A 23,757-nucleotide genomic window follows, 5' to 3' on the forward strand; every position below is an offset into this window, starting at 1 on the left:
TGGATAAGAACGTCTGCTAAATGCCTGCAATGTAATGTAATGTCTGCTAAATGCCTGTAATGTAATGTAATGTCTTCTAAATGCCTGTAATGTGATGTAATGTCTGCTAAATGCCTGTAATGTAATGTAATGTCTGCTAAATGCCTGTAATGTAATGTCTGCTAAATGCCTGTAATGTAATGTAATGTCTGCTAAATGCCTGTAATGTAATGTAATGTCTGCTAAATGCCTGTAATGTAATGTAATGTCTGCTAAATGCCTGTAATGTAATGTAATGTCTGCTAAATGCCTGTAATGTAATGTAATGTCTGTGCAAAGTGGCTGGTACCTGGCCGTCCTGCTGCAGGTGGTGGTGCAGGATCTGGATGGGCCTGTCGGGCCAATGTGATGAATGATGCGGCTAAGCTGGCCTGAGGTGATGGGATGGGGCCCGCCCCACCCAGGGCCGAGGGCAGGCTGAAGGAGGCCGCCGGGGTCCCCGCGTGGAAACCCTGCTTATCGAACGACTGGAGGGAGGGGGGGGGGGGGGGGGGGACAGCAGGCACATCGCTCAGTCAAGGGGTCAAACTAGAAGACCTTTTTTTTTTTTTGTGTGGTTTGAACAAGTTGCTTATTCTGCTTTTGGTCCAGCCAATTACTCTGGCCTGCTTCTCCATTTTATACTTTTTTTCCCTCGTACTTTGGTTAAATGTTTTCACCAAGGATATGCGCGTGGTTTGCAGCTTTAACTCATGACTTCAAAAGTGGCAGACAGGGGAAAAAAAAGAAAAGAAAAGAAAAAAGTAACAGGTGAGCTGCACAAGAGGCACTCACTCAAAAAGGGAGAAGCATTTGACAGATCATTTTTCCCCCAAAACTTTCACATTTAAAAATCACCATTTCCATTTTTGGGGACGACTTAAACTATAAAAAAAAGCATCAGTGTGATGAGCGAGTGAGAAATTCCTCTGGGTACTTGAGAAAGGTGATGAGAACACTTCTGGGCTGCGATTTCAGAGGGTAGTGTTCTTATTAGTACCACAGCCTTCTCACAAAGCTGCAGACCGTGTATGAAGCGCACTACACAGACTACAGGACTCAGGGCACGCGGGTCGCTTGACTGCCCTTCTGCCAAAGGACACTGAGGCGTCATACTGGCCACCTTTATTTATGTGGGCATAATTCAAGAGCTGATTACGTGACCTTACTTCCTGATAAGAATCAAAGCTTGTGTTCTATAAACACTGTGGTTGTGAATTGGCCTTACGACAGGGCATGTTGTACGCTTCCCTGTATTTACTCTTTATGGACTGGGGAGGGGAACAGCCATGATTCAGGCTCTGCAATCGCACTGATTCTTCATTGCAGGCGACACATGTGAACATGAAAACAGGTGGAAATGGATACAGATCTGCCTACAGCAGGCACCGTGTGTGTGTGTGTGTGTGAGTAATGCCATTTTGTTTGCTTATTTTAGTTTAAATCACTTATCCGCACTTCCACAATCCAGCTGCTCAGATCATATTGCTGATAAAGGCAGATCTACATGAGTGCGAGATGACTGACATTCCAAAATACCTGGAGTAGCTCACCTGTGTCTTTGTGTAAACAGACCCTGAGATGTCCGGAACCCCAGTGTTGCTGGACGTCACAGAAACTCCTGGAGAAACAGAAACGGGCGAGAGGGTTGGAAGGGCAGCGAATGGGAGGAATGGGGATTCTCACCTCATAAGGACTGCACTATGACCTCTCACGATTCACACGCCCTGCACTCACCACCAGAGGGAGACAAAGCGCATCTAACTAAATGCTGCCAGTCTTGGGCAGAACATGGCATAAATGCGTGTGCACAGAACACAGAGGGTAAGGATGTGCAAGGGGTGGGGGGCAAGGTGCTGTGCATGATCACCACAAAGGGGGAAGAGATGAGAATGAGGAGCAGGGAACGAACAGAGGCAGGGGAATTCAGTTCAGTACGCCGCTGCACATGCAGGCCTGACCCTATCCGAAAGCAGCTCCTGTTCCCGTACAGCCAGACCGGGTCAGCTGGTGTGTAAGAGTAACGCAGCGAAGCCCATTTCCAGCCCAAAACGACACCGCCCCCAGGCGGACTCCATTCCCCCGCAGCTGAGCGCTGAGAGTCTGTCTGTAAACCAGGAGGACGAGCAGACCCCAGAAGCACTCAGGCTGGCAGGATCCAGATTCCCCCCCCCCCCTCGGATAATTCCCTCATCCTGACATTCTGAACCTGATTACAGGAGTCTGCTCCAGCTGCACTGGGCTCAGCAGAGCCTGCAGTTTAACACACAGTGATGTGCAGAGGAGAAGCATCTCCTGCCCAGCCACAGCCTGATTTCAATTACCTTGCTGCAGCGCTGCTGAAGATTTACAAGCAGTGAGGGGCTCGCTCAGTAGGGAGAGACTTCATCACGTTCGGGGTGTAAAAAGAAAAGCTCTTCCTCAGGTGGGATGATGAGAGCGTGACTGAAGTGCAAAATCACATCCAGCCGTAAATTCTGTGAGGATCTCGGTCATGTTCTCTCTGCCATGGGGTTCATTCCAGGCGTGTGCACGTGGGGCGGGCCGTGTGCCCGTGGGGCGGGGCGTGTGCACGTGGGGCGGGCCGGGGCGTGTGCACGTGGGGCGGACCGTGTGCACGTGGGGTGGGCCGTGCGCACGAGGGGTGGGGCGTGTTTAAGAGGGGTGGGGCGTGTTTAAGAGGGGCGGGGCCCAGCCGGCAGAGGGACAGCGGGGAGAGGAGAGGGGCGTGTGCTGTGACTCTGTGGCAGGTGAGGGACAGTGACAGACTCACCCACTCCAGGCCCGGTGACAGAGCTGGCCGGCTTGCTTTGTGCAGAAGCAGCAGCAGCAGCAGCAGCAGCGGCGGCGGCGGCGGCGACAGCAGTGCTATATCCACCCTTACAGAAATCCCCACTCCCAGAAGCCTGGCCCATATCCTCATACCCTGCAACAAGCAGACACACACAGCCAGGGCCCCCACATTACACACACAGCCAGGGCCCCCACATTACACACACACACACAGCCAGGGCCCCCACATTACACACACACACACACACAGCCAGGGCCCCCACATTACACACACACACACACAGCCAGGGGCCCCACATTACACACACAGCCAGGGCCCCCACATTACACACACACACACACACACAGCCAGGGCCCCCACATTACACACACAGCCAGGCCCCCCACATTACACACACACACACAGCCAGGGCCCCCACATTACACACACACACACACAGCAGGGCCCACATACACACACAGCCAGGGCCCCCACATTACACACACACACACACAGCCAGGGCCCCCACATTACACACACACACACACACACAGCCAGGGCCCCCACATTACACACACACACACACACACACACCAGGGCCCCCACATTACACACACACAGCCAGGGCCCCCATTCAACACACACACACACAGCCAGGGCCCCACATTACACACACCACACACAGCCAGGGCCCCCACATTACACACACACCAGGCCCCCACATTACACACACACACACACACACACCAGCCAGGGCCCCCACATTACACACACAGCCAGGCCCCCCACATTACAAACACACACACACACACACACAGCCAGGGCCCCCACATTACACACACAGCCAGGCCCCCCACATTACACACACAGGAGAGGCAGGGGGACAGGGGCTCTCAGCACGACACTGCGCTGTACTCTACACTCCACTAAGAGTGAGGGGAGAACTGTGGGGTTTCATTTCAATGAGCTGGAGAGGGAGACAGAGGGAGAGGAGAAATGAGAGATAGAGGAAGAAGAGAAGAAGAGATAAAGGGGGAAGAATGATAGAGCGAGAAGAGAGGAAAAGAGGGAAGACAGACTCGTAAGCTCTACAGCATCAGCAGTGAGGGGAAGGATGTAGAGGCAGGAGGAGGACACACTGAAGAGGTGGATAAAAGGACAAATGAAGAGATGACTTCATAGCAGCACAAGAGGGGAAACAAGAGGGTGGAAGGAGTCGCTATGGGAACAGGAAGCACCAATGACTGGCTCTCTCTGAATAACGCTCTCCAGCACCAGTATCAACGCTTTGCACATGGCCTAATCGCCACTGACCGACTACAACTAGCTACCAGCAACTGAAGCAGAACGGACAAAATCAGTTAAGGCCGTGCTCTCCCCCCCTGTCCCACACTGGCCACGTTCCCCTAGAAACACCCGGAAGCTCCCGTGCCAACATGCAGAACCCGAGGCGTGAGGGTGAAGTGGCGATGTGGGGCGGAAGCGAGTGACGTGCGGTGGCCCAGGCAAACCCGACAACCCCGCCGGCCGCATAGTGTGCGGGGCGCCGCGTGCGGAGCCTCACCAGTGGTGTACCCGTGGGAGCCGTAGCCGCTGGCCTGCTGGAAGGGCGTGGCCGACGCATTCACGCCCACGCCGTGCTGCTTCGATGAGGTAGGAGCCACCTGGGGACACAGACACACAGGAGGTCACTGAAGCTGAAAAATGCTGCTGATCTATGGTGGGGGACCTTAGGCCTAAGGACTGAGTGCTGAAGCATGAATCTTACGCATATCCTCACTGACAAGAAGAAAAAAACAGTGTCCCCATTAGTTTTCTTGTTGTCATTTTGGGTTTTTGGCATGTATTGAAAGTCCTTACTAAGCTTCTATGTACTATCAGTGTTAACTAATTCAAAACTGATACAACTGGTTCAAAGCCTCAGGTGACTAAACTGAACTATAATACTAAATGTGAATATTAGGATGTTTTTGTTCTACTGAGAAACCTTGGAGATACAAGGTTTTGCGCAACACATACAATGCGCCACATACAATATGCTAAGTGAACACAAGGGGCTGTGTATGCCTCCTTAATGAGCTCACTGCTGGGCTCTCGGGCTGTTGTGCTAGCTATGTGTGCTCGGCCTCCTCGGAAACACAGTGGAGCTGTACTGGAAGGTGCTGGGGTCAGGGGTCAGGGGTCAGCAGACGGGCGCGTGGCTCACCGGAAACACGGCGGGGCCGTACTGGAAGGTGCTGGGCAGGCCGGGCACGCCCGTGTAGTAGGGCAGGCTGGTGTAGCTGTAGCCGGGCGGGAGGGCGGGGTTGAGGAAGGGCTGCTGGGCCGTGTGGTGCGTCTGCGTCTGGCTCTGCTGCGGCTGCGCCAGCGTGGTGGCCGGAGCCGGGGAGGGGGCGTCGCCCCGCCCGAACTTCGACAGGTCGCCCGCTGCGGGAGAGGGGCGGAGGCGTTACAGGGGGGCGGAAACAGAACGCCACACACACACACGCAGGCAGGCGGAGATGTGAGAGCGATTCCGCTCGGGCTGACCGCAGCACACGCAGGCCCGTCCGTACGAGGAAGCGGCTCCTGTGTCTGTAGCACACACTGTCCCCCTGTACCGCCACAGGCAGCCAGACAGGGTCAACTGGTGTGCAGGGCCTGGAGCCCCCGGAGCTACACTCAACTACACTTATATTCAGCCGTCTACCCCAGGGGTGTCCACTCGTACCCGAACCAGGCCGCAGTGGGTACAGGTATTTGTTTTAGCCCAGCACACCAAGACACATGATTCTACTTACCAAGGTCTTGACTGAACATCTTGATTAGTAAAGTGGAATCATGCGTTTTCGTGCTGGGCTAGAACAAAAAACCTGCACCCACACCAACCCTTTTCAGATAGGACTGGACAATCCTGGTCTACACAGCACTGATCTGAACTCACTTTCATGCCACAAAAACCAGCCGTAATTCTGCAAGATGGAGGACCCGTCACGAGGAGGAGATGGCACAGAATGTCCAACCAGGAAACTCCAGACAGAAGCGCAGAAATTACCCAAGAGGAGGGCAGCCTGCGCTGAGTGCTCACCAGAGTAAGGGTTGCTGGTCAGACTTCCCTCTCTGCCGGTCAGTGCTGTGGTGGGGGCGGCGAAGGGGATGCTGTAGTAGTCCTGATAAGAACACAGCACAGAGACAGCAGTTAACACAGGGGCATTTAAAACAAGCCGCTACAAACTATGAACCAAGCGGTGTGTCAAACCCTGGAGCTTCTACACCTGAGTAAACCCACCAGGGGGACGGAGGACAGCGTTGCTCTTCAGCCAAATACGAGCTGAGCTGAGGTGCAGCTGTTTGTAGCATGCTGAGATAGGACCTTACACTGCAACTACAGACCTCACAAACTAAACATGAGCTCTGCACTCCAACACCGAAAGTTCCGTCCACTGAGCGCTGAAACTGAACATTACCCAGGACAAAACCATGGCACTGATACTCTACCACTGTACATCTACACATACATCTCTCTATTCATAAACTCTAAAGCACCAGTAGCTCCTCCTACCAGCCAGCAGCGGCCTGCTGTCAGGATGTAGTAGTTCGTAGGTGACTTAGTTAATGCACTGGTGTCTTTAACTACTGCTTGTATTTTTGCATAGACTGCGTTGTTGCTGTTCTTGTTTGTGTTAATCAGTTTAACCTACAGGGTACAAGTTAAACTATGCGGTTGTTCCCAGCACAGGGATGTACCCTGCAACGGTACATCCCTCCAGGGTTTTCGACACACTTGTTCCTGGTTATGTTTATACACTTTGTTGTACGTCGCTCTGGATAAGAGCGTCTGCCAAATGCCTGTAATGTAATGTAATGCAATGTAATATGTAGAGGAAGGAACGCAGGAGCAGACAAATCCAGTCAGTCACTAAAATCCGGGTTGTGAAGGTCGCCAGTAGGTCAGAGGGGACGGGGTTAGGGACTCACCAGCGGTATCCTGGTCTGGAGCATCTGCAGGTCATCGTAGCCGTACATCTGGGGCTGAGACACAGCGAGAGACCACTGAGCTTATTTACCAACGGACGGATATCAGCATGACTGACACGGAGCCTTTCCCAGCATGCTTTGCAGCACACAAGCGATACAGTTAGTGGCTAGGCCTAATTACGTTACTGCAGTAAAGGAGTAAACCGCCATGGACTGCCAGGCAGTCGATACATTTTCAGAGCAGCACATTTTTACCACAGAAATAGCAGAATTGACCTTTGTAAAGCAAGCTGCTAAATATTACACAGAATATTATTATTTATTTTTTTTTTTTTTAAATGTGGCTTCACTTTGAAATAGATTTTGCATTTATTTAGCTGCCGAAGGTGTACACTTATTTAGACTAACGTTAGCACATGGGAGGAAAATGTTCATTTATTTGAAAGAACGCAGAGCAACAGACATGCTAAAGGTCCCCCTCTCCATCAGTTACTCAAAGAAAATATAGTTCCATGTTTCAGAGGCTTATTATAATGAATGTCTGGGTTTAAGCAAAGAGTCCAAAAAATACCACTGACACCCTGCGCATGTAACCGGGTACACCAGTACTCACTGGGTAGGCGTGTAGTAACCCAGGGGTCATGATGTAAGGGTTTGGCAAAAGGGGGGGCACTCCAGGGGGCAGGTTCGGAGGTGCTTTCCCTGCAGAGACACAAGAGAGGCCCAGAACATTTCAGAAACGTTCACGTTTCCGTCTTAAACCCAAAGCTCAGCGACGCACAGAAGGGCCCGTGGAGCTGACCTGACAGCGCCGCCGAGCCTCGCGACGAGGAGGACATGGCGCTGGCCCCCGAGGACGAGGAGGAGGAAGAGGCGGCGGGGCCCGCCGAGCTGGAGCCACCGAGGCCCATGGCCAGGCCGCTGACGGGGCCCAGGCTGGGCGGGGCCGAGGCCATGCTGGCGGAGGGGGGCGGGGCGCTGAGCGAGGAGGCGGGGCTGGAGGAGGCCACCGTGACCGAGGAGGGGAAGGAGGACGAGTGAAGGCTGGAGTCGCCGTCCACGCTCGGGTGCTGGAGAGGAGGCGGAGGAGTCGGGGGGAAAGGGCGGGAGGACAGGAGGAGGCGCAAGTGTTGACAGAAAGAATAAGACTGAACACTAGACAGGGAATGAGTAGGGTACTGTTGACAATTCAGGGCTACTGCAAATAGCAAAATGTGCCCCTGCTCTGAGCTGCCCTCACCAGTAGACTGGAGTTAGTGGTGCGGACTGTGGAGGAGACCAGGCTGTTCTGCTGAGTGGAGAGGGAGCTGGAAGAAAAGAGGAAAAGCATGTCAGTCATCTCTTGTCGTCCAATCCTCCTCGTGGCCCAACCCCCTTTTAGCCATCAGCCAATCGCATCTTACTTGCTATGCTGGGCCTGGGTGACTGCGTTGGAGGCGAGATCGTCGCCGTGTCCCAGGGCGCTGAGGGCCGACTGGCTGGGCGTGGTCAACAAGGAGGCGGGGCCTGTGACGCCGTCCATGACTGGCATGGAGACGGCGCCGCCCGCGTCAGCGCCACCTGCAGCCGGGGAGGAGACCAGCAGGGTGAGTTCCACACAGACGCCACACAAACAAGCAGGGGCTCCCGTGTTAAATTTCACACCGACCCCAATCGCTCACTCACTCACCTTCCAAAGACTGCGCGGCCTGCATTGAGCTGAAGCCATTCTGCAAAACAGCAACAGAACAGAGCGTCACACTCGTGCACTGTCCCCATACCAGCTCAACACGGCTGCAATCTCAGTGTCATTTTCAACCAGGCAAATCTTACAACCCCAACGTTAAATGAAATTCTCATTACTTTTTAAGGCTAAACCTGTTTCAACTCTGTCTAAATCGAAGAAAATCGTAAACTGCATTAAGGGCTAAACACGGTAGTTCATGTGCTGATGAGACACGTTTAAATGCTAACGAGTTGTCACTGCGATCCAAGGAATTAAACCAATGAACAGAAAGGACAATAAAACCTGCCATTATTTTAATTGCGTTCGCTACCTTTCGAGCAGCTTAGTTTGGACACCAGCGATCTGCAACAAAGCAAAGCGGTACACACCCGTCAGTGAGAACTACCCTGAGGTAAAAGCACAGAAGGCGGCGGTGTTAAATGACTTCTCAAACATCAACAACAGGCAAAATGTTACACCCAGCAGCCCTGGATCTTAACATCTACTAAAACTCTGCCACAGCATTATTCATGCCTTTTCCACCTACAGCCAACTAAAAACTCAGCTGCACTCTGGGAAAAAAAATTCACTCACAATAGACGAGAGCTTAATTTAAAAAGCGGGGAACAATTGAAACCAGCAAAGCAGATTTTCAGCTTAATCAAAGCAACTCAGTCAGGTATATGGCCAAATGGCCTACACAGCACAGTCGGCGGTAGGATTTCAACACACCCGTTGCTCTGCTAAATTTCCATTTGAAAACCTTCAAATTGGGGGGGTTCAAAATGTGACCAATCACTGAGTTCCAGCTCATATAGCCACACCCAGGAAAGCACGCGCTCTCATTTTACAGATGGTCTTATCCTGGATTGGTACTCTGTATGAACCAGTGATGATGGGCAGCTGTACGGTTTTTCTCCAGGCCCAGGACGGGAGACCACAGAGAGACACCTCCTGCACGCACACAATGGATCCCCAAATCACCTCCACTCACACCACTGCTGCTCCACTGATTTTACATTAAAAGTGAGGGAGGGGAAACAAAAAAAAAAAAAGTAAAACGTCTCAACACTCTTCATTGGCCAGAATCCCAACCCTTTTCATCTGCACACACTCCTGGAGCGCAGCAAAGATCACACTGATGGCTCCATTTTAACTGTACTGAAGGCTGAAGAAGGAGGGTTGCTACGATACACATTCACAATCAACACAAAACCGAAGGGGAGCCAGAAGCTGCAAGACTGTCAGGGAAACAGTGCAGTTCAGAAAGCCACGGCGCACGCAGGCCTGTCCGCGCGAAGCAGCAGCTCCCCGTTTCTGTAGCACACACTGTCCCCCTGCACCGCCACGGGCAGCCAGACAGGGTCAACTGGCGTGCAGGGCCCGGACGGGCGATCCTAAAAACAGTACGGCCAGGCTGAGCTCATTTTCCATGTGACTAGCCATTAGCCAATCAGACGAGCTCGTTTAAAACGGGCGCAGGTTAAAGACGTTCAGACAAAGCGTTCCTTTGAAACGAGCCACACTGGGTGTGGTCATGCAAAGTCATCAGTGATGGGTAGCTGGGCGCTCAGCTCAGACTCACCTTGCTGGGCTGCATGTCCTTCTGTGGGGAAGAGGAGACGGAGGGGGGGTACCGGCGGGTCTGCGTGGCCCTCTGCTCGTACAGCGTGGGCTGCCCCACCCCGCCCGCTGGGCCCGACTGAGGGGGGTACGAGGGCCCGCCCCCTGGGAGGGAGCTGCCCTGATACGCTTGGTCCTGGCTGGGGTTTGGAATGGTTGGCATGGACTCGCTGGAAAGAATGATTGACAGGTGGAAGGCTTAACACACACAGTATGCTACATAGTGCACACAACAAACAGATAAGTTTCAGGCTTGGACTAATGTAGTTCCACAGCCCGTAACATTACTGAAACTACATAGTAAGGCAGCGTATCTGATGGGTAAGGGGTGGTAGAGCAAAATATTTCACTAGCCAACAGTGCAGAGATCAGGGTACACCTAAGTAACTGTAATAGAGAAGAACAGCCCAGAGAGGAATTGCAGGCATGCTACTTCGGTACTGCAGGGGCAAAATGACTTCTCTTCTGTAAGAAACGGACAGCCCACCTGCTCGTGCTGGTGAACAGGCTGTTCTGTGCCTGGCTGGCAGTGGCGCTGGTCACCGGGGCGGAGTCGTACTCTGGCAGCACTGGTTCTGACCCGAACTGCAGGGCCCCGAACTGCAGGTTCAGCCCAGACATGTCTGCAGAACCAGGCATCTCCACTGCAAGCGCTGGGATCTGAGCAAGCCAAAGTGTGCGTGTGTGAGGAAAAGGATTTTCACATCATTGACACGGGCACCCATCAGGCAGCTTTTTAAATAACGATCATTATGTTCCATCACGCCTATTTTGATCCGGGCTGCAAAAATTATCCGGGTGACGCAATGACATTCTAAAACAGTCGTCATACCCATTGTGCTGTACTTGAAGTTTCGTTGCAGCCATAGACCGTAGCATTCGTTGCTATGCCGACGCAGCCAGCCTTGCTACATTCTTTGGCGATAAAGATTCTAAGACAACTCAGCAATTTCTCTGGTTAATGGGTTATTCTCCAGCCTGAAATGCGATTGTATTAGTAAATGGCTACACACGTCATCTATCTTGCAAGTAGTTAGCGATCTCTCTGGATATGAATTAAATGTTTTAACAGAAAATAATAATAAATGCGATTTTATCCAGGGAACTGGCTATACAAAAAGGCAAAATAAATGTTGTGGTCGTGATCGCCGTCATAGACGTCAGAAGGAAATGTCACTGACAAAAAATTTTAAAATTTCGCTCTATTTGTAGTGGTTTGGGCTGGACACGAGCTGTAAGAGCGGAATAAGCCCCCGAAGTGAAGCACAACACTGCCTACTGATCGTAGATGAGATCGCTGTGAGGTTGATTTCCGGCGTAGAGGATTTCAGCTGCATGCTCCCATATTCCTGAAAATGCTGCAGCGTTGGCTAGCTGGCTATAAGTGCATACCGCCGTATGAGTGCTGTGTGCAACAGCGATCGCGACCACAACATTTATTTTGCCTTTTTGTATAGTCATTTCCGTGGATAAAATCGCTTTTATTATTATTATTTTCTGTTAAAAACATTTAATTCATATCCAGGGAGATAGCCAACTACTTGCAAGATAGATGACATGTGCAGCCATTTACTAATACGATCGCATTTCAGGCTGGAAAATAACCCATTAAACCAGAGAAATTGCTGAGAGTTGTCTTACATTACATTACTTTGGCGATAATGATGTCTTAGAATCATTATAGCCAAAGAATGTAGCAAGGCTGGCAGCGTCGGCATAGTAACGGACGCTGCAAGGAAGCTTTAAGTAGGGCACAATGGTTTAAAATGTCATTACTTCACCCGGATCATTTTTGCAGCCGACAATTCCACTCGGGAGCGGCTGAGTCACCTAGTGGTAAAACTCGGTATTACCGGCCCGGTCCGGCATTTGGCTTAATATCAAACCGGTTTGAAAATGATTACATCAGCCCAACCCAAGCCCTCAGTGAATCATTCAAAGGAACCTGTCAGATATGGGTGGGGAAAACACAGAGTCTGCTTTGATGAGCTTAAGCCATTCTCGCGCCAACATGGATGAATACAGGAAAACTATTAAGAATGAGGTTGTGCTATTCCCTGCGTAAACTATAATAAATGAAGCGAACTGGGTAGGAATGAGATAATGCTATTCCCCATGTGAACAGAAATAAACAGAGTGAACTGGGTGAGAGTGAGGTCAGGCTGTGTTATGCGGTTGTATACCTTGGAGGCAATGGCAGTCCTCTTCCTCTGCTGCTTGAGCTTGTGCTGCTGCAGGGGCTGGGGGCTGGAGGACTGGTTGTCGGAGGAGGCGGGAGACATCTGCTGCCCGGAGACGGGGCCCGCGGGCTTGGGGAGGGGAGAGGCGGGGAGCGCCGGCGTGTGCAGGGAGGAGGAGGCCGAGGACGAGGAGGGGGCCTTGTCCTGGAGGAAGGCCTCCATCATAGAGGAGGCGGAAGAGGAGGCGGGCTGGTAGGGCTGGCGCTTGGTGAAGGGGCTGTGAGCTGCAGCCTCAGGCTGGGGCTTCCGGTCTGGAGCCGGGGGAGGGCGGGGGAGAGAATGAGGGAGAGAGAGACAGACAGAAAGAGAGACAACGTAAGAATGTAATCTCCACAAAATAAAACAACCTCCCCCATGGTAGTTTTGGTGGAAACGCGGCTTAAGATTACGTTTCTTTAGACCCTTCAAAATGTGTCTTCCATTTAACCCCCATAATACGTAAAATATAATTTGTCCAAAATGCAAGATTTCTAATAAACTATAAATTAACTATTTCCATGAAGTTGATCCCAGGGGTCTACTGACCGTACTGCCCGAGAGAGGCGGGGCTTGTGTCCCAGGAGGAAGAGGGGGGGTTTTGGGGCGCGGTCTGAGAGTGCTGAGCAGCCAGCTGGGCCAGCGCCTGGGCTGTCTTGAACTGCTCGAGGAACTGCGAGCCGCTGGTCGCCCCTCCGTTACCCCCCTTGGGGTCCACGACCTCGCCGAAGCTTTTGCTTAGCATACTGGCCTGTGCAGGGAGGGGGGCCGAGGGGAGATAAAGAGGGACAGACAATGGAAAGGGTGAATGAAAGAAATTAAGAAAAGGACAAGGAAAAATCTTTTGTTGAAAAACCTAAATAATCTAAATATGGAATGAAACACCGATAGACAAAGACACAGCACCACCAAGACACACACACACACACAGCACACACACACCACACACACGCGACACCACACAACAGACACACACACGCACACGCCGCACACACGCACGCACGCACCACGCACACACGCACCACACCGACACACGCCACAGACACACACACACGCACACAACAACACACACACCCACACACAGAACACACACACCACAGACACACCAAAGCACCAGCAAGACATGACCATGCTGTGCTGGGGGTAGGCAGTGCTGGAGGGGGGCTGGGACAGGGAGCTGCCCTGCGTGGGGCTGCTGAAGACCAGTGACTGTGACAGGGCGGGGGGCTGCGAGCTCTCCAGACCGCCGGCCTCCGGCTCAGAGGACGAGGGGGCGGGCGTCTTGCCAAGAAGCACCGCCAGGTCGATCCTGCAGGGGGCAGTACTGAGCATCACCAACAGGGCCCGAGAGAGAGAGACTGCGGAATCCAGCAGTCTGAGGCCTCTATTCACACTCCATTAAAGCTGGAGTTTTCACAGACTCCTGAAGAATGAGGGGAGTGAGAGATGGGGGGGGGGGGGGCACACCTCTGTCCTGCAGTGATGGTGACACTCTCCTGGGCCAGGGGCACGGGCGCAACGCTGGAGGCTGTGAAGATCTTCGTCTCTGTCAGCTGAGTATAAACAGGCAAGGGCAATGAGACTCCACCTCTAAAAGTTCCTCATTTCAAAGCCTTTAACAAAGCAGTTAACAGCATTTAAATAAAGGGCCTGCAGCCTTGCTCCCATCATTACAGACTGCCCACACACTACTGCATGCAGCGTATTAATCACGCATTTCCCACTGCCGTACTCACGTCTTCGTTCCAGTCCTCAGTGCCCCACTCCTCATTGGCTGTCCTCCAGGCACCTGTGGACGCAGGGGACACCGTCAGGCAACCTCACCAGCAGAGGTCACCGCTAACTACCGCCACAGGCACCCACAGGGCCAGACAGAACTCTGCAGACACAGCTGGTGCATTGGTTTAACTGGGAAAACCAAAAGTGCAAGCAGGTTTCACTAATTTCATAATGAGTTTGCATAGAGGAAACACCTGAGTTTGTGTGGGTCTCAACCTCCAAACCTCCCCGAAGCACAGCAGGAGAGCTTCTGCTTTCCTCCATTACAGCATGTGAAAGCTCTCATATCAGAGGGCCATATAAAAGCTACATAAATCATGATTCCTGGGGAACTGAAGTAAGGATGAGTCTGAGTGAAGATAAGAATGTGATGGACCTGCAGCAGAGAACCTTGACTGGCTGTGCTGCTTCGCTAACCTGGATCAAACCCGCACACTCCAATTCCATGCATTACACAGAAAAAGGTATAAATGGAAAGGGGGTCCCTGGTGTTATCCCATAACAGTAGAAATGAGATGAATACTTCAACAGATATCCTCAGAATGTCAAAGGAAAGAACAGAGAATAAAACAAAAAGTCCATCACGAATTAATTATGAATTAATAAATACTTGGAAGTATTTATTAATGAAACAACTGCTTCAGAACAAGAAAATAATAAAAAAATGAAATTAAACGAAATGAAATGAAATCATACCATGAGCAGAGTCAAATTTTCGGGGATAACTTGTTCCCTCAACCCCAGGGAACTCAAGCCCTGGAAGGAGAGAGAGACGAGAGGATCCAATGAGGCGCAAACAGAAGCCTCGCGATCGCAGAGAGAACTGAGCGTGCTCAGAGAGAGAACTAGCGGCAGTGCCCAGGCGTGAGTCTCTCTCCCTCCCGCTGAGCACCCATGGAACCCCGGCACTAGAGACTCAATCCAGCAGGGCTCAGCCCCTCCGGCAGCTCCAGGGGAGCCCAGGTGGCCGAGGCAGGAGAACAGGGCAGGAGGGACATCACCACAGACACCACCACATCACCACAGACAGTCTAACACCTTTATTCTTAGACACAAGGACAGGTCTCAGCCTGCAGCTTTCCTGCTGCTTTAAAAACACAAGGTTGCCCCTTCTCTGAACAGACTTTATAGGTTTGATCTTAACAGCTGCAATGGAAACAATGGAAACAGACCATTCACTGTGTGCGGAGACTTTCAAGGGAGGAAAGTGGTATGGCAGCCTCACGAGTCTAAATGAATGCAGCAGGACAGATTCAGCACAGGGAAAGACACTGCAGAAAAGCCAGACTACAACATGCTGGACTGAGCTCTAGACTTCTGTTAGTACTGCTCCCTACACACACAGTACACCTGTGGATATACTGCAATTAGACAACCAAAACAACTGAATAAATGACTCAAACCCTAAAAAAGATGCTTGTGAAAGCTACGCATGTTAATGAGCAATGGGAAACTAATAGGGATGCAAGGAGGCTTTTAAAACTCGGCCATTATGCTGCGTGTTGCAGTTCTACGTAACAGGAACAGTTCTAAGCTCCAGCAACAGCCATCTGACCGAAAGAGGGGAAACGGAACGGCCAGTAAACACCGAACGCTGTGTCAAAGAAAAACACTGACACACAAACACGAGACAAAAAGGAAGTAGGGAATACGGGAGATGAGGGACATGCAACGTCCACACAGAAGAATGTTGTGCAAGTTCCACAATTACATACATCTGTACAGAGAGAGAGAGAGAGAGAGAGAGAGAACGAGAGACAGAGACAGACACACACATTAGAAGTCACAGGGCAGGAATGAATGGATGATGGACAGACGAGAGAGAACAGAGACGGATCAGAGGAGAAGGACGGGGGGGGGGGGGGAACAGTGAGCCAAGCGGAGGTGGCGGGAGCGATGAGAGACGCAGCGGGGCGGCGGAGAGGGACACTGACTGGTTCCGTCATCGGGCTCCAGGCCGGCCGTGCTGCTCCAGGCGCTGCCCCCCGCGTAGCCCTCCTCCGCCTGGGCTGGCTCGGCGTAGTCTGCCGGATTAAAGATCCTGGAGACGGGGGGGACGGGGGGGGGGGGCAGAAGAGGGGGCGGGTCAGCCTGATGCGGGGCGGGGCGTCCCTGGATTAGATTGCGCTCTAATCTCAGCAGTGCCCAGCGTACGGGCAGTGGAAGTGGAAGGGGGCAGCAGTTTCCCGAAAGGTTCGGATTAGGACTCATTCAGAGCCGCTGCGGTGCTCCAAACAACGCTGCCGAGACAGAGCGGATTCACAACGCAAGGGCAACGAGCCGCTATATCAGCGTGAGACTGATGGGACACCGCGATTCAGAGTCACAGAGCAGAACTCATACACACTTGCTCTCACTCCTCTACGGCTGTCACACACGCACACGCACACACGCACGCACACGCACGCACGGGTGCGCAATACAGTGATCTTAGATTGTGAAAGATTAAAACTTCTCCACGATCTGCCTTTACAGAGATCGGAAGTATCATGCTTCAGGGCTCCAGTACATTATACGTAAGAACACACATGGAAGGCGGTCACTTTAAAAATGCAATACTGGATTGGGTACCCGTTTACTTCATTGCCATTCTTTTCCAATTGCCCTCTAACTTACAAACATACCCGCGCCATGGCTGACACAGACGAAGACTTCAGTTTCCATAAAAAAGGTCCGGTTCAGTAATGTGGAACTGGTTTGGATTTGCGAAGTCAAACAGTGTTCAAAGTTATTTGTACAGTCATCTGTAGAGTTTACAGAGATAAGGTTTGTACGTCGGAGGGCAAACCTTCTTAATCACCTGAAAGGAAAACACCCCCAAAGCGCATGCGGAAAGTTTAACGTTCGCGGATCCCACGCTTGTCCATCTAGCTCAGCCACTTCTTTCTGTTTGTCTCTGGTTAGAAACCGGATGTTTTGAACAAAGCGGTTTCGTTTTGAGTTACACCGGCGCCCGCACAGTCAAAGGACTTCAGAGGACTTGCAAGTGTCCAGTGATCTTTGTCATGCCACTTTTGGGTGCTGCTTTTACGCACAACACAGCTGGGCTTTACTGAGCACAAAACGTACAAATCACATCGTAACAGTTCAGTAGCCTCACCAGTTTAGCTAGACGTGCGACACTTGTTTCCTTAAAAATAATAAAAACAAATCTCAACAGGTACCAGACAGAAAACGAATCATATGAGACAAAAGTAGAGTCTGCACACTGCACATGGAGCGATACTTTCACCCTGGGAGCAGAATACAGTGGGCGGACTCCACTTTAACACTTGTTTCATAAACCAGGTCAAAGAAGCTGGAGGCTACTTCCTTCTGCCTGACTTCAACGACTGATTCAGCTGACAGTGTTCACCCCCACCACCCACACATACACTGCCCGACACACAAGTCACAGTCGTCACAGTCCAATCATTTCTCTGCCTTTTACCAACCAGGCTTTAGAGGAAAAACAACTTCAACGATCACTGCAGCCAGAGGTATCAGTGAGACAGCAATACAAGCACAGAGGGGCAAGGAGATCTGCTGGGGCACATGAACCATGTCAAGCCAGTCACTGAAAGATCATGCGCAGTGGAAATGATGCATATAATGCATACCGACTGGCATTCCTTTGAGTGGTTATTGTAAAATGTAGGCGCTTGTGCAAAGCACACAGGGCAATCAACAGTCGAGAAAAGCACTGTCTGGAAATGAGAGCTCCTGAGTATCACAGGAAGGAAGGAAGAGCCATTGGTTTAAAGGCATGAAAGGGAATGTACAGTGGTTTCACCTTTGTGCACAGAGAATTAATTCAAAGAGAATTCATTCAAAAGAGGCTCAAAGCTAAAAAGTGTAGGGTATAATGTGGCCAAAGCCAAGGAGCACAATATATTAGACATCAAAATGCACTACAAAAATCCATTACTTCCACACGTAACAGTGAAGCATATACTTGCATTAAAATAATTTTACATTTCATATTTCATGTAAGAAATAAAAAATATTAATTGTACTGCACTATACGTGCTATAAAACCATTTCATTAACAGTAGTGGGTCTGTTCCATTTTTAGGCAAGAAGCTGTACAATGGTTCTCTCAACAATGGGCCAGTATGAATGTCAGCGATGCATGTAGAACGGATACAATTACAACTTTGAGCAATCCGTAAAAACTATGCAAAGCTAAGCTGAACAGGGACTATTTAGGCCAGCACACCCAACTCAGACATAGCCTATGTGCAACAAGCTCGATTGTCCCAAACAGACTCGTATTACACCAGAACGTCCACTCAAATTTAATCAAAATTACAAAACACAGAAATCACCAAAGCTGCTGAGCAACAACACACAACATACCATCTGGGAGCTTCAAAGCGCATACCATAGAGTTCAGCGTGAATGGCGCCACTAAAGACCAGAGCTCAGACACGCCACCACTTCAGACCCTGATCGCGGGGAGCCTTGGTGCAATTAAAGAGCCAATTAGCGGACATTTAGCATTTTCCTTCCCCGCGCTTCTCTACACCGCCCACAGAACGCAGCAGCCAGGTCAAGGTTCAGGCATTAATATGCACAGCTCGTCACCACCGCTCCAGAGGCTTAACCCATCGCTTTAACGAGCCCCTATGACAGCCAGATATGCCACATAAAACCGCACACAGATTCATGAGCTCGTTTGTTTAACCTCACTGCTTAGCGGTTTCAGCGCTTAAGAGTTTATCTAAATGACACACAACACGTAAACAAAACACATTATTCTTATTACTATCACAGCCCCCAGTACTCTCATTTTGTGGACAATTAGACCACCGGTGCACACAAGACACACAAGTAATTTGAATTACAAATGACTCTCGTAACAGACGAGCTGCATGCAGACAGTCCCGCGATGACCAATGAGAATTCGGAACACAAGCGCTCCAGGACGAGGGTTAGAGACAAAGCACGGGCTTCCTTTTGAAAAACAATTAGTCTGCAATTGCCCTCAGGTCAGGTCAGGAATGTGTGTCGTTCACAACCCGAGTCATAATAGGTGTTTTTTCTTAGTCTACCATTTCTCAAAGTGCCAATTTGTTAAGTTATTGTGACATTTGAACAATATTTTCATTCCCCCCCCCCCCCCCAGTCCATGGCTCTGACACAGCTCATACATCGTTCAGTGTTCAGGAACCTCCCCGCACGCAAAAGTTAAAAAAGAAAAAGGACAGCAAAAAGAACACAAGGCTGCCACTACTGCAGGCACAGCGGGTCACACAGGGAAAATGAAGCAGCTGTAGAGACAGAAGAGGCTACCTAAACTGCCAATAAGAGCAGCTGAATGCACAAGACCTGGGAAGCAGCAGTAATACCAAAGTGACTCCCGCATCGACTACGATGCCAGGACTTCAAGCCTTCAGGCTTTAAGCCTCCCCGCCACTGCACAGTCTGAGGTATGGGGCGCAGGCGTGCGCCACTGTGAATGAATCTCAGTATGAGAGGACAGAGAGATACGCCCCACCGGGATGCGGACGGGTGAAAACTTACCCCATGCCCTGAGCCGAAAACCTGCCCCCACGCCTTCCGGAGGCTGCTGTGGACAAGAACACAGCAAGAACATGGATTACAAGGAAGTAAATTTGCTTTCAATGAAATATTGATAATATATCTTCACTTTAAGTTACAACAGCAGCCAAAATGAAACCAAAAACAGTATACGGTTGTGTGTGTAATGAAGAAATCATTATACACACAAAGACTTCCCACACACATATCAGTAATGCGCTCCCCAGACATTACTGCACACAGGGTCGTCGTTAAAACACCAAAGTGGTGCCAAAAACCGGAGGATAATCGAGGCACTGACATGCTTACAGCTTCATGTGCTAACTAATGTACACCTTAATCACTCCTTGGGAGATTTCTGATTGGATGAATTAGCATCTCACTGCTTTCCTCTGCTGTAGTGAAGATTTGACTGAAGCACTTCCACAGCATGCATCAGCAGTGGGCTAAATGTGAGGAAGCTAATGGCAGCTCCTAAATGTGAGGAAGCTAATGGCAGCTCCTAAATGTGAGGAAGCTAATGGCAGCTCCTAAATGTGAGGAAGCTAATGGCAGCTCCTAAATGTGAGGAAGCTAATGGCAGCTCCTAAATGTGAGGAAGCTAATGGCAGCTCCTAAACCTGAGGAGGCTAATGGCAGCTCCTAAGTGAGGAGCTAGGCAGCTCTAAAGCTGAGGAAGCTAATGGCAGCTCCTAAATGCAAGGAAGCTAATGGCAGCTCCTAAATGTGAGGAGGCTAATGGCAGCTCCTAAACCTCAGGAAGCTAATGGCAGCTCCTAAATGTGAGGAAGCTAATGGCAGCTCCTAAATGTGAGGAGGCTAATGGCAGCTCAAAACTACCAACCAGCGCTGGCTGAAGGCTGGTGCGCAGCCGGACGGCTGAACCCAGGGAAGTAAGAGTCCCCAAAAGTGCTGAAGCGTGACCCACCTCTGCCTCTACCTCTGCCCCGGCGACCGCGCTCCGCACCGCGCTCCACACCCCGCTCCGCACCTCGCTCCAGACCCCGCTCCGCACCCCTCTCCACACCCCGCTCCACACCCCGCTCCACACCCCGCCCCGAAGGCCCCGCGCTCCTAGCAGCGTCCAGACCGTTCTCCTGCCCACGAACTGAGAGAGAGAGAGAGAGAGAGAGAGAGAGAGAGAGGGGGGGGGGGAGAATGTAAGAGACAGAAATTCAGCAAAAGGAGAGGGTGGTTGACCAGAAAAGGGGGAGATGATAAACAAAATTGAGAGACGCAAAAGGTTTACCATGAGCAGGCAGAGATATGGAGAATGGGGAGGAGGGAGGTGAGAGAATGCGTGCGTTAGAATCTGTGCTTACACTGTAAGCTAGTGTGCTACAGAGCTAATGGTGTTTGTCAGAGCTCAGTGTTGCCCCCAGCTCAAACTGAGAGAGAGCATCTGGTAGCGGCTCCGGTTTGGCTTTGGCACACGCTGTCCCCCCTTCCGGGCTACGGCAGGAGCAGGGAAGGGTCTACAGGTGTGCAGGAAGCGTTCCTTCAGCAGCACGGCCGTTCAGCCTAAATAAGGACAACCAGCAGCGAGGCCAGCAGTTCCTGAACTCTACCCCTGTGAGTGAGCACTATCCCTGGGAGCTCTACCCCTGTGAGTGAGCACTATCCCTGTGAGTGAGCACTACCCGTGAGCTCTACCCCTGTGAGCTCTACCCCTGTGAGTGAGCACTATCCTGACTCTACCCTGTGAGTGAGCACTATCCCTGGGAGCTCTACCCCTGTGAGTGAGCACTATCCCTGGGAGCTCTACCCCTGTGAGTGAGCACTACCCCTTAAGTGAGCTCTACCCCTGTGAGTGAGCACTATCCCTGTGAGTGAGCACTACCCGTGAGCTCTACCCCTGTGAGTGAGCACTATCCCTGTGAGCTCTACCCCTGTGAGTGAGCACTACCCCTGTGAGCTCTACCCGTGAGCTCTACCCCTGTGAGTGAGCACTATCCCTGTGAGTGAGCACTACCCGTGAGCACTATCCCTGTGAGTGAGCACTATCCCTGGGAGCTCTACCCCTGTGAGTGAGCACTACCCGTGAGCTCTACCCCTGTGAGTGAGCACTACCCCTCTAAGTGAGCTCTACCCCTGTGAGTGAGCACTATCCCTGTGAGTGAGCACTACCCGTGAGCTCTACCCCTGTGAGTGAGCACTATCCCTGTGAGCTCTACCCCTGTGAGTGAGCACTACCCCTGTGAGCTCTACCCGTGAGCTCTGCCCCTGTGAGTGAGCACTATCCCTGTGAGCTCTACCCCTGTGAGTGAGCACTACCCCTGTGAGCTCTACCCCTGTGAGTGAGCACTATCCCTGTGAGAGAGCACTACCCCTGTGAGCGAGCTCTACCCCTGTGAGCGAGCACTATCCCTGTGAGCTCTACCCCTGCCGGTGAACCTGAGGCGTGGGGTATCGCTGCGGTACTCACACTCTCTGCCCCGGCTGGTCGCTCGGCCTCTCCGGGGGGCCCCCCCTCTGCGCCGCGTGGCATCCCTGTCTCCCCCTCTGTCCCTGTTCTCCTTCCCCTCCTCCCCCACCTCCGTCTGGCCGCTCTCCTTCTGGCCAGACACTCCCTTCTTTTTCCCCACCATCTCCCAGGAGTCCTGAGGAAAGGAAGAGGGTGAGAAAGCAGGGGTTAGTTCCGCTGTTTATTCTAGCACCACCGACGCAAGGACATCCCCTTAGAGACAAGCCTGCTAAGGAGTAACTGCTCTTTCCCTCCAGTGCAGTCTCCCCGTGCAGCTGGCCACAAACTGCTCTGTTCTTCCACGTGAGCAGCGCGTGATAACACACCTCTCAGGCCCTGTACTGCTTTTTCAGAAGGCTGAGCAATGCATGTCTCCAATACCCTCACCCATCTAAGCTCAATATCACTTTCCTTCAATTACACAATGCCAGCACCCACACCTCCCACTCCATGTGCCAAACCCACTGATGATGTTACACCATCATTACATGTATTATATTTCATTCACTTGTCCAGAGCAACTTACAATGTAGAAGAAACACAATCATATTCACCCCGTTATTATAATACCAGGCCTGGCCAACAGCATTCCCGAATCAGGGAGGATAAACACAACATGACTAAAGAGCTAATGCATGTTAGCTGCGCTGATCAAACTACAAACACACGCACGGCTGTGGGGAGCCAGCCTGGCCCCCCCCGCGCCCCGACGCTGCACTCACAGTATCGGGGTTCCCCTCCAGCAGGACGTTGATGGCTCTGTTGACGTCCCCGTTGCAGTCGTGCAGCGCGATCATGGACTCGTCCTGGTCCTTCCCTGTGATGTCGATCAGCTGCCGGCGCGGGGAGAGACGGACGGACGGACGGACAGCGTGAGCGCACCCGGACAAACAGACGCAGCGCAGGCCTTTACAGAGCCAGTACATGATACCGCCGATGCGTAGGACCATACAGATCAGCACTGTGACTGCGGGTCTCCCAGCGTCGGGCTGAGGACCTCATGGGAGAGCTGACAGCGGGATGTCAGAGCTGGGTGTTGCCCCCGGACTCAGACAGCGGCTGAGAGAGAGCATCTGGCACCGGCTCCTGATTGGCTGTGGCACACGCTGTCCCCCCTTTGAGGCTACAGTGGAGCCTACCAAGGGTCTACGGGTGTGCAAGGAGGTAACACGCAAGGGAACTTTGCTAGCAGTGGCACGTCACTACCTACAGACCACATGAGATTACTGACAGGAACTCTCTAAAGCACTTCAGAGCCATTAGAGAAGGGGTTAAATTATTCTAGAGTGGATGCTTTCATAGCAGTGATCTAAACAACAGGAACAGCTTCAATGAGTTTCTCAGATGCATATTTAATCACGCATCACACTGATGCAAACAGGACTTAGCTGTCTGAGCAGAGCGGTTTCCGCTCTCCGACTGAAAAGTAAGGCCAACGAGCGGCTCACCTGCTTGACCTTCTCTTCGAAGTCTGCATCGTTGTGGTCCGAAATCATCTGTGCAAGTCGGATCTGCTCTGCGGTGGCCTGGGGGGGTGGGGGGGAATGAGTGAGCGCTGAAAACACCCACTGCCTCTGTACAACCAGCCCACACAGAACAGAACAACAACACTGGGCTTCCCACAGCATAACTCTCTTTTTACACCCAACAAAGACTGCAATATTAGGCTCTGTAAAAGTAACCTTAGACAACACATGAA

The 23,757-nt window shown here is 51.6% G+C and overlaps 1 protein-coding gene across 1 annotated transcript in view; it reads right to left on the bottom strand.

Annotated features, from left to right (window-relative positions):
* Nucleotides 1-23,757, bottom strand: part of LOC135264834 (ubiquitin-associated protein 2-like) — a 29,832-nt gene that overhangs the window by 2,977 nt on the left and 3,098 nt on the right. The window contains 27 exon segments of the mRNA XM_064353743.1: nucleotides 329-401; nucleotides 403-506; nucleotides 1,572-1,639; nucleotides 2,792-2,944; nucleotides 4,356-4,455; nucleotides 4,998-5,218; nucleotides 5,859-5,940; nucleotides 6,749-6,802; nucleotides 7,362-7,450; nucleotides 7,551-7,818; nucleotides 7,989-8,055; nucleotides 8,152-8,308; nucleotides 8,418-8,457; nucleotides 10,039-10,246; nucleotides 10,564-10,736; nucleotides 12,260-12,567; nucleotides 12,842-13,043; nucleotides 13,421-13,601; nucleotides 13,760-13,845; nucleotides 14,029-14,081; nucleotides 14,768-14,827; nucleotides 16,006-16,112; nucleotides 19,577-19,622; nucleotides 20,523-20,702; nucleotides 22,020-22,194; nucleotides 22,781-22,891; nucleotides 23,507-23,584. Of these exon segments, the coding sequence (XP_064209813.1) occupies nucleotides 329-401; nucleotides 403-506; nucleotides 1,572-1,639; nucleotides 2,792-2,944; nucleotides 4,356-4,455; nucleotides 4,998-5,218; nucleotides 5,859-5,940; nucleotides 6,749-6,802; nucleotides 7,362-7,450; nucleotides 7,551-7,818; nucleotides 7,989-8,055; nucleotides 8,152-8,308; nucleotides 8,418-8,457; nucleotides 10,039-10,246; nucleotides 10,564-10,736; nucleotides 12,260-12,567; nucleotides 12,842-13,043; nucleotides 13,421-13,601; nucleotides 13,760-13,845; nucleotides 14,029-14,081; nucleotides 14,768-14,827; nucleotides 16,006-16,112; nucleotides 19,577-19,622; nucleotides 20,523-20,702; nucleotides 22,020-22,194; nucleotides 22,781-22,891; nucleotides 23,507-23,584 (3,444 nt within the window).

This window comes from Anguilla rostrata, chromosome 1 (genome assembly GCF_018555375.3).
Source record: "Anguilla rostrata isolate EN2019 chromosome 1, ASM1855537v3, whole genome shotgun sequence".
NCBI classification, from domain to species: Eukaryota; Metazoa; Chordata; class Actinopteri; order Anguilliformes; family Anguillidae; genus Anguilla; species Anguilla rostrata.